The sequence below is a fragment of the Cryptomeria japonica genome, chromosome 2 (genome assembly GCF_030272615.1).
Source record: "Cryptomeria japonica chromosome 2, Sugi_1.0, whole genome shotgun sequence".
Taxonomy (NCBI): domain Eukaryota; kingdom Viridiplantae; phylum Streptophyta; class Pinopsida; order Cupressales; family Cupressaceae; genus Cryptomeria; species Cryptomeria japonica.
In genome coordinates, this window is record NC_081406.1 from 646,095,915 (window position 1) to 646,106,027 (window position 10,113).

General features: G+C 35.6%; 1 protein-coding gene across 5 annotated transcripts in view; it reads left to right on the plus strand.

The window, feature by feature from the left end:
* LOC131054819 (LRR receptor kinase BAK1) overlaps window positions 1-10,113 on the plus strand; it is a 199,366-nt gene that overhangs the window by 80,111 nt on the left and 109,142 nt on the right. For 3 of the 5 annotated variants that reach the window (XM_057989459.2, XM_057989438.2, XM_057989430.2), the window contains 6 exons: window positions 7,739-7,810; window positions 8,556-8,621; window positions 8,754-8,810; window positions 8,972-9,069; window positions 9,470-9,643; window positions 9,789-10,096. In XM_057989459.2, the coding sequence (XP_057845442.2) occupies window positions 7,739-7,810; window positions 8,556-8,621; window positions 8,754-8,810; window positions 8,972-9,069; window positions 9,470-9,643; window positions 9,789-10,096 (775 nt within the window). The remainder of the gene's footprint in view (window positions 1-7,738; window positions 7,811-8,555; window positions 8,622-8,753; window positions 8,811-8,971; window positions 9,070-9,469; window positions 9,644-9,788; window positions 10,097-10,113) is intronic. The other 2 variants (XM_057989446.2, XM_057989454.2) reach the window with 2 other exon arrangements.

Genomic DNA, 10,113 nt, shown 5'->3' on the forward strand with positions numbered 1-10,113 from the left:
CTTATTATTATAAGTAAGGGAGTCATAAGGGGTTCGATCTTAATGAGGTGATATAAGTTTATAAAATAAACATAAATTAAATAAAGTGAAAACCCTAAAAGGTTTGATTAGGGTTGGGAGTCAATAAAGCAACATGAGGAGGCATCATTTCATTATTCAATCATTCATTTTTACAACAGCAAATTGGATTTGAGCTCTGGAGGAGTTTCAGCAGCAGAACAAGTTTTTGGGAGCGAAAACTCCCTGGAGATTGGAAGAAACCCCAACATTCCTTGAAGGGTGAATTCATTCAGAATTCACAATTGAGCAGAAATCAGTGGATCAGACATTTTGGAGAGCAGATTTAAGGATCAGATTGCAGATCTGGGTTGTTTTGGGCCCATATATCCATCACCACCAGCATACCAAGCCTGCCGTACCTCCCATTGGTTGATTGTAGCAATTATCTAGCTGGACGTAGGGATTAGGGAGCCATTTCCAGGCAGAAATTTGGAGATCTCAAAACTGCTATTACAAATCAGATTTGAGGAGTTGCTTCATTAAAAAATTCAGATTATTTTATATTCTCTAGGACAACTCAGAAAATCTCAGATCTGGACCAGATTTGTACGGCAAAACCCCCCAAAAAATCAGAATTTCCAATCACTAGAGTAGAGAGGATCTTTCAGACCAATCCCCTGTTTGGCAAGGCGTGCATAGCAAGATGTTGACCCTATTCGTTGCTCCCTTTTTTTTGTTTCCATTCTCTTTTTTTTAATATATATTCAAAGCAAGCAATGATATGATATAATAATTATAATTCAATTACAATATATTATTATATTGATTATTATAATTATATTATCATAATATTATTATGATCTAATAATATAATATAATTGCATTACCATGTCTTTCAATGGAACCCCTCGAGTCTCGGTCCGATTCGAATTGGGTCTGGTTCCGGAAACGGTTCATTGTGGGTGCGGGTAGGGTCTGAGCCACAATTTGCGGTCCTGCCAAACCCAAGAAGAATTTTGCCCTCCACTAGCGAACCTAGAAAGAATTTGCCTTTTTTTAATTTTTTAAAAGAAAAATTTTATTAAGTATTTTTTTTGCCAAAAAGGTAATTTTGACCCCCTCAACCATACTTTGACCACTAATAACAACAAAAAGTTAAAACCTATTTCATTTATTCTCAATAGAATGAAAAACAAAACTATTTTACTACATTTATTGAACTTTCTTTTTTGCTTGCCATTGCTCAAAGAGAGTTGAAGATTGATTGTTGCATGCTTGAAGCCGGTTCTTGTGCTATTCGTATGCCGTTGCAAGTGTTGATTTGTTTCCAAAGACATTGAAGAGGAAGATTTCAACAAAAGAGGTAGGTTTTTTGTTGTTTTCTTAAATTTTTCGTTGCATTCTTTTACAATTTGAAGTTAACTCTCTAGTTTTGTTTTGTTTTTTCATTTTGGTTTGTAGCTTTGTGCCTATCCATATTGTTTATAGAATTACTTGTGTTAGGTATCAAAATGGCAAATGTTTCTAGTTGTGGGAGCTAGCCCCACTTTAAAACAGACCCACACTCTCCCCTTTGGAAATATGTGGAAATGGTACAACAACTACTAGATGGAGGAGGCTTCACTTGGATTTGTTCTCATTGCAAAGTACGATATAACAACTTATACATTTGTGTATTATCTCTCATCAAGGCATCAAATTTTGTCCAGGCATGCCAAAAGGTAAAGGCCTTCTTGCAAAGGAACACGTATTGGCATATATTGAAGAGCATGCAAAAGCAAACGAAGCAACATGGAAAATAGCTAGAGTTACTCATCCTTTGGCAAAGAGTAAGACTAAGAAAGGATTGAATGCCTCTCCATCGCCGAGCAAGACATAGCTAGATGTATTTATGCTAATGGATTGGCATTTAAAGTTGTTCTCTCACCTTATTGGCAAAAAATGGTGAGATTAATTAGTGAGGCTCCAAAGGGGTTCAAGGGCCTGGGTTATGAGAAGGTGTGTACTTCCTTATTGGATAGAGAGGTGAAACATGTAGAGGACTCCATGAATCCCATCAAGGATTCATAGGTCAAAACATGGGTATCCATCATATCTAATGGATGGAAAGATGCAAGAAATTGCCCATTGATCAATGTTATTGCAGTGTCCCCTAAAGGGGCAATGTTTTTGAGAGCAATGCATTGTGAAGGGCAGGTGAAGGACAGTCCTTTTATTGCTAATATTCTTTGCCAAGCCATTGAGGAAGTTGGCCTTTAAAATGTTGTTCAAGTTGTAACAGACAATGCCAAACATTGTAGGGCTGGTAGGTTATTGGTTGAGGAGCGCTAGTACCATATTTTTTTGACACCTTGTGTTGTACACTCACTCAACCTAGTGCTGCAAAAAATTGGCAACAAAGTTGAATGGATCAAATAGGTGTATGCTGATGAGGAGATCCAAATGTTCATCACCAACCACCATGTCACAAGGCATATTTAGACAATTCTAGAGATTGGAGCTGTTGAAGGTAAGATAAATAATAAATATGTTTTACTTTAGTAAACTTTTTAATTTAATTTTAATTTTAATTTTTTATTATTTTGATTTTGAAATAGGTTGCTTGGACCCATTTTGCCTCCAACATATTTTTGTTGAGACGACATGTGAAGGTTTGTGAGTGACTCTTGGTGGGATTGTGCTGAGTACCTCTTGAGTTTCACTAAGTCTATATTGAGCATGATCCGTTATATTGACATGGATAGGCCTTGGTTGGGTGAGGTATATGATGGCATCGACTCAATGATTGAGAAGATGAAAGTCATCGTAAATGAAAAAGAGCAAGATCTTGAAGAAAAATTCTTCATAGAACTACAACAAATCATGGTGGAGAGATGGAACAAAATGACCACTTCATTGCATCTCCTTGCCTTTGCATCGAGTCCCAAGTATTATAGTCAACAACTCCCTACTGGCACAAGAGTTGCCCCATATAGAGATCCCTAAGTTGCACAATGGTACAACACAGCCCTTTGCAAACTCTTTCACCATGACATATGGCCTAAAGTGAGGGCTGAATTCATGAGTTTTGCAAGCACAAATGATTGTGGTCTTGAAGTTCTTTGGGACAAATATAGGGTTGACGCTCATAGTTGGTAGCATTTCCATGGCGAATCATACCAACACCTACAACCTCTTAAATGGTACAAGGCAGCTCTTCACAGACTCTTTCACCGTGACACACGACCTGCAGTGAGGACTGAAATCATGATTTTTGCAAGCACAAATGATTGTGGTCTTGAAGCTCTTTGGGACAAGTATGGGGTTGATGCTCATAGTTGGTGGTACTTCCATGGCAAATCATACTAGCACCTACAACGTCTTGCCATCAAAATTTTATCGCAAGTAAGTTCTTAGTTTTATTAAAAAAATTCTTCTATCTTGCTTTTAAGTTTATTGTTTTATTAATAGTTTAATTTTATTTATAACTAATTTCAAAATCTTGATAGTTTGCTAGTTCATCTTCATCTGCGAGGAATTGGAGCACATACTCTATCCAATCAATAAATCACAATAGACTACACTCCAAAAAGGTGGACTTGGTCTTTGTGCATTCAAACTTGCGTCTCCTCTCACACAATGAAAATTCCTACAAACAAGGTGAGACAAGGCAGTGGGATATTGATCTAGAGCATGTTGAGTTGGATGATTCAATTTCCTGCCTTGTTGCACTTGGAGTTGATGATGACCACGAGCTACCTAGTGACCATGAGACTGAGAATGCTAGTACTGCTGCCATTGCTAGTGCCAGTGCTAGTGCCACTACCACTGCCAGTGGCACTGTTTGTGGTTCTTCTAATTTACCAATATGGAAGATGATGATATTTTTGATGATCCATATGATATTTGATCAGTGATGACTGATTGTTGACACTTGACATTATTATTTTTAACTAAAACATTAATATGATGGTGTATTTTGCTATGTTATTTGAAATAAAACTTTAATATATATCATGATTGTTGGGTTTTGACTATTAATATGGTGGTGTATTTTGCTATGTTATTTGAATATTAGCATAGTGGTGTATTTTGAACTTAATTACTGCTGCATATATGTATATATTTTTTATTTTTATATGTTTTTGTATGGACAAATCCAACCCCCCCAAAAAACTGACCGAACCCACGAACTGAACCCTTGAATCCGAGCTCTAGCCCAAAAATTGTAATTGGAAACTTATCTTCAATATGGTGGAATATCTAGTTCACTTTGAAACCATTGTCTGCAAGGTTTTTTGAGTCTTCAAAGTTCTTCAACACCTTCTTGGTTGATAATGATGACAACTGACTTTTTGCTCACGGTCAAGATCTGATTTTGGAGGACATCTTCCCAATTAGGAGGCTTTTGGTCCACAAAAGCTTAGGTTCTATGCCATTTTGCCATGCTCGGAAACTATCCCTTCAGTCTAATTATCTGAGTTTCATGTGCCCCCTTACGAGTTATCTCCATTTGGAGGAGAATGTCAACCTCTAGCTCCTTTTGATTTTGTAGAGTAACAATATCAATAGGAGGCAACAACAAACCTTCTTCATCAAAAATCAAAGTCTCAAACAATTAAAGGTTCCTAGCATTCACCATTGTGTACATCTTCATGTATGGAGGCAAATCAAGGCAAAATGAATTCTTGCCCACATGTTGCAGAATCTGAAAGGGGCCATATCTTAAGTGCTTGAGCTTCTTTGCTTGCCACAAAACTTGGTCTCCAATCTTGAACTTATGTTCAATTCAATTTTTGTCACATCTCTTCTTGTACTTAGCTTTTTACTCTAACTTCTCTTGAACATGGAGATGAATTTACAGGACTCTTTCAATGAGCTTCTTGTTTTTTGAACTTCTGACCTGTTCTTTATCCTTACGTGGCTGTCCCAAGACAACATCCAAGGGACTAGGCATCGGGAGCCCAAACCATGCCTCAAATGTTGACAGGCTAGTTGAAATATGAACTGCTCTGTATAAGAGTGTGATATGTATGCCAAATTTTTATCCCATGTCTTAGGATTGCTATTGATTATACCCTTTCAAAAGCTGCACAAATGTCTGATTCACCATTTACTGTTTGAAAAGTGGCTGATCTCTTCTATTGGGTATCCATGTTTTCCTACAAAGCATACTGAAACTTTCCCAAAGACTTTGTGTCATGGTCTAATGATACTTTCAAGCCACTGCAAGTGAAACTGCACATTCAAAAAGAACTCAGCTTCATCACTACCCTTAAGAGTCACATGGAATGTGTATGCACGTCTGACTAAAATGGTTTGTTACCACAAGAGATAATCATATCCTCTTCGTGACATGGCTAATCCTCTGGCAACATATATGGAGATGCACTCCCATAGTTAGAGAGGTACTGGTAATGATTCAGACGACTCCAACTTACTATCATTTGGCTTACTTACACTACACAACTTGCAACGATGAATGAATTTTGAGACATTTACTTGCATGTACAACCAATAACATACCTTTGAAGATTTGCAAATGTCTTAGTGACCCCCAATGTGACCAGCAACCTTGAAAATATGAAGCTCCCTTTAAAACAGAAACCTCTTTTGTTTGGGAACACGCAATTTGCTTGTTTTGAAGAGAAAATCCTTCTTGGAGATAGAGGTTTAGCGTAACACACAACTTGTCCAGTGTGCCTAGCCAACTCCCTATAAAGTTATAAACAAATATGCCAAACATTATATTTTCCCAAATGGTAATCACTAGATTGGGACATTGCAATTGGTATCATAGCTTAATCCTGTCATCCAGTGAAGGGTAGTCAATGCAAACCTACCAAAGAAGGGGAACTACTTCCACCATGGGTGAGCAATTGGGCAATGAAATGAGAACTTTCATGGAACAAACCAATCAAACCCTTTTAAACCAAAATGAAAGACTAGAAAAAACAATTCAAGCACTCCTCCAAGCTTTGCAAAAACATGGGGAATTCAATCAATAACCTTAAGAACAATTCCTCAAATGGGAGAGACATAACTTCAAACCATTTGGAGAATAATGATGAATCATTTACACCTAGGATACCCAAACCCCCTTTCCTACCTAGGGAAGATATATCAAGGGAGGAAGAAGAAATTGACCCATCCACAAATAGCATTGAAGAAATTGCTAGAACTTATGTAAATCTTGAACTGGAGATTAGGGAACTTATAATATTTAGGGAGTTTTGTGAAGCCAAGAGACATGAGGTACCTAGGAAAGAAAAGAAGCAACCGAATAAAGACTTGAGACATAAGGTGAATAAAGTAACACTTCCAAACTTTGATGGATCAGAAAAAATCACAGGGCATGCTTGGTTGCAAAAGTTGGACACCTATTTTACTCAGCCCAATGACCGAAGAGGATGCACTCCAATTCGCTATCCTACATTTGGAAGGTTAGCCCACGAGCGGTGGCACCATGGAATCCACACACATGGATTCCATGAGATATAAACTAAATTTGCCATTGCCATAACTAGAAATAACCTGCAAACACCTGGACAAATCAGAATTTATATATTGTAATATTTTAGAATGTTACCAAATCTGAAAATTGTTAATGTGAATGAAAGTTACCAATTTATTCAAATATTTATTTTTGTTTTATCCAGATTTCTATTTGCCCCCATTTCAGTCAGCATGATAATTTAAGGAACTGAACTTTTGAACTTGCTTGTGATCAAGCGTTTTTGGATTTTCTCAATTTGTTTTCACTTTGAATTTGAGGTACTGCTGGCCTGCAATTCACACCCATAGAGCACAACCAGAAGCACTAAAAGCCCAAAAAGAATTTGGATGGTTTCCAAACCCATATGGTAAGACAGCTTTGGGCCCAACAAGAGAATGAATCAAGATACACACAACTCTTTTTCCTTTCATTTCAAACATGATATGTTAAAACAGTTATTTCACAACTGGTGTTGGACGTGATGCAAATATACCTCCCATGTGTAATAGACAACGATAAATGCTCTCATAACTCTCAGGTTATATGATAATACCATGTGTGCAACTCCTGCATAAATGCTTTTGTAATCTTGTACTGATAGTAAATACTTAGTGCCATCATTATATGATTGTAAGGGGTCTTTACTGATTTTACTAGTTTAACTTTGAGACATAGCTGATGAGATGAAGGCATGATTAGGGTTATAACAATTAATATATATGTCTTCTTTCTCTCGTTTTGGGTTTGTTGTTTTCATAGAGTGTGTTCATGTTCCTGCAAGAACATTCATTACAATGTTGCAAATGCTCTCCTTATATGTTCTTAACTTGAGGAGTTAATTAAATTGTTTTCTCAGAAAAACCTTTATTTCCTTTTTTTTGTTAAGATCCTAGGAGAGGAAAAACAGCTAATTCATAGGTTTGAAATAAACCTCTATTTACCAAACAGCAAGGTCATGCTATGCATCAGTACATTCTCCCCATTGCATCTTCAATTATGGTTGAAAATGTGCAACCTCTTATATCAATAAGTAATATATCTTTTGCATGTAGAACTAGATCAGTTACTTTATCAAAATGGGCACTGCTATCAGCATTAGGGAATTGCTTTGTGAGATTGTTTGTTTCTGAAAAGATACATGATTCTTCTGAGCTAGTTAATCAAAAAAATTTGGGTTGGTGTATAAGAATTAAATGTACGTTTTATTTAAAATAAACTCTTTACCAGTTTTTGTTTCTGACTTTTTTCTTTTTCTGCTAATAGGTCACTTCATAGCAACCATTTTACTGGAAGAATTCCCCAATCATGGACTTCAATGACTAGTCTTCGTGATATGTATGGTTAAGTCTGAAACTAACTTTTCAGGGACCAATTACGGATCTGATTGTATATTTTGCATAATATGCATACTACTATAGCCAAAATCATTAATATCATTTGGGTAGAATTACATCTTTGACTTTTTTTCAATACTTCTGATAAGTGATTTAGTTTTTAATCTAATGTTGGAAGTGGCCTACCTCACTCGTTAGAGACTGTTTTTGGTGAGGGATTGCAGACTTACAAAAGTGGTGTAAAATGATACTAGTTATACTATTAGTTCAATTGTTATATGTCGACCTATGAAAATGTAAAAGAAATATGGAGGCATAAATTATTTATTTGCTAGGTTTATAAGCAGTTGGTGATTGTAAATGTGTTGCAGAAGTTCACAGAAATGTTAAATGTTAATATTAACTTTCTTTGCACCTTCTATAATTAATAGAAACTTACAAACCTAGCAGTGATTTATTTCTCCATATTTCTTTAAACATTTTCTTAAGTTAACATGACTCATGAAGTCATAATAAAAATATTAACATTTAACACCAATTTTCAGCTATGATTCCTAAAAATATTTTCTCTACAGGTCATTCCAAAGGTTGGATTAAAAATAAAAAATCCAATTATCCAGAAGTTTTGGGAGAATATCTTCCTTTCAAACCTGAGATCTGAAACCTTTGGGTTTATTTTCATTCCAACCTCTTGTTATTCATAATTGTTAATTATTATTTGATTAAGAAAAAATGTAATTTTGCAGGGATCTTTATAGTAATGACCTCACTGGACTGTTTCCTACCTGGATTTTAGGACTGAAAGCAAAAATGTGAGCTATCACGTCAACATAATCTATTTTGCTAGTTCTTGTGAGAAAACAATACTTCACAATGTAATAAAATCTTCATACTATTGAAATATTTAGAACTGGCATTTATTATTATTATTTTCCTTAATCCAGAAATTTGCGTTGTAACTACTTTATGGGGCCAAAGCCAAAAGATTTAGAAGAATATTTGTAAGTATATTTTTCTTCCATTTGTTTAAGGATGTCTTAAGTGTAATAAAAAGCCTGCACAATTTAAATCATCGTAGACTTAATATATTTTCTATTTAATACTCGTGGATTTTAAAAATATATCTCTTCTCAACTAATGAAATTATTGTTCGTCTATCTAGTTATACAGGGAATTGTCTAGAACCAGACGTGGATAGTCACATGAGATATTGTAGGGACTCACCTAATTGTGTGTTCTTTTACTCTCAACCTGGAAATGGTAAGTACTTTTTCTGTGAGTTCTTCATATTCCTTTTAGAGGTTTTTGCATTTTGTTTGACATATTATTAATTGGATTTATCTCAATGGAAAATGTTACAATGCTTGAGATAATTTAGAATAATATCATATAGCCTACATTTGTTTTCAAGAGTGAAATCATCTCTCTCTCTCTGAAACCATTATATGACCAGCATCTATTTTTTGCATGCACATCTGGCTTGGTGATACTTCTTGATGCTATATTTAATTTAACATTTCTTATTATCTAGATGCATGCATACTATTTACAATAGTAGAAATGCATAAATGACTGGTCACCCAATGGATATTATCTTTATTTGTAAAGTTGGTGACATTCATAGATTGTCAGGAATGACACATTATTTTGATGAATGAAGGTCAATCTGGGAACATTACTCCAGACGGCAAGAAAAAGAATACTTGGGTCATAGTAGGAGCTACTGCATCATCTTCTCTTGTGCTAGTCATGCTTCTTGTTCTCCTATGTGCATGGAAGATCAAGAAGTCAAAGAGAAACAGTGACATGCATTTGAGTATTCTTTCGAATACAGGTTTTCCGCAAACCAAGTTAGGACTTTAGAACAAACAGTATTAAGAAAAAATGTCTCTCAATTTTCATCTTCTTTTGGTATGCATCTATTAAAAGATAAAGCATTTATGGTCACCAATTATTTCTCCATTGATGTTCATGATTAGAAAATAACTCTGCAGAGCCCGGAATGATTGAAATATTGGAACCTGTAAATGGAGTTCAAAGGTTTACATTAAAAGAAATTACAAAGGCCACAGAAGGATTCAGTAAGTGCTATGAGATAGGTTTTGGAGGCTTTGGAAAGGTCTACAAAGCTCATCTTGATGATGGATCTATCGTGGCCATCAAACGAGCATCATCTTCAGTTATTCAAGGACATAAGCAGTTTCAGAATGAGATAGTAGTTCTCAGCAGGTTGTGCCATCGCTGTCTTGTGAAGCTTCGAGGCTTTTGCCATGAAGCTGGAGAACAGGTTTTCTACAACCTTAT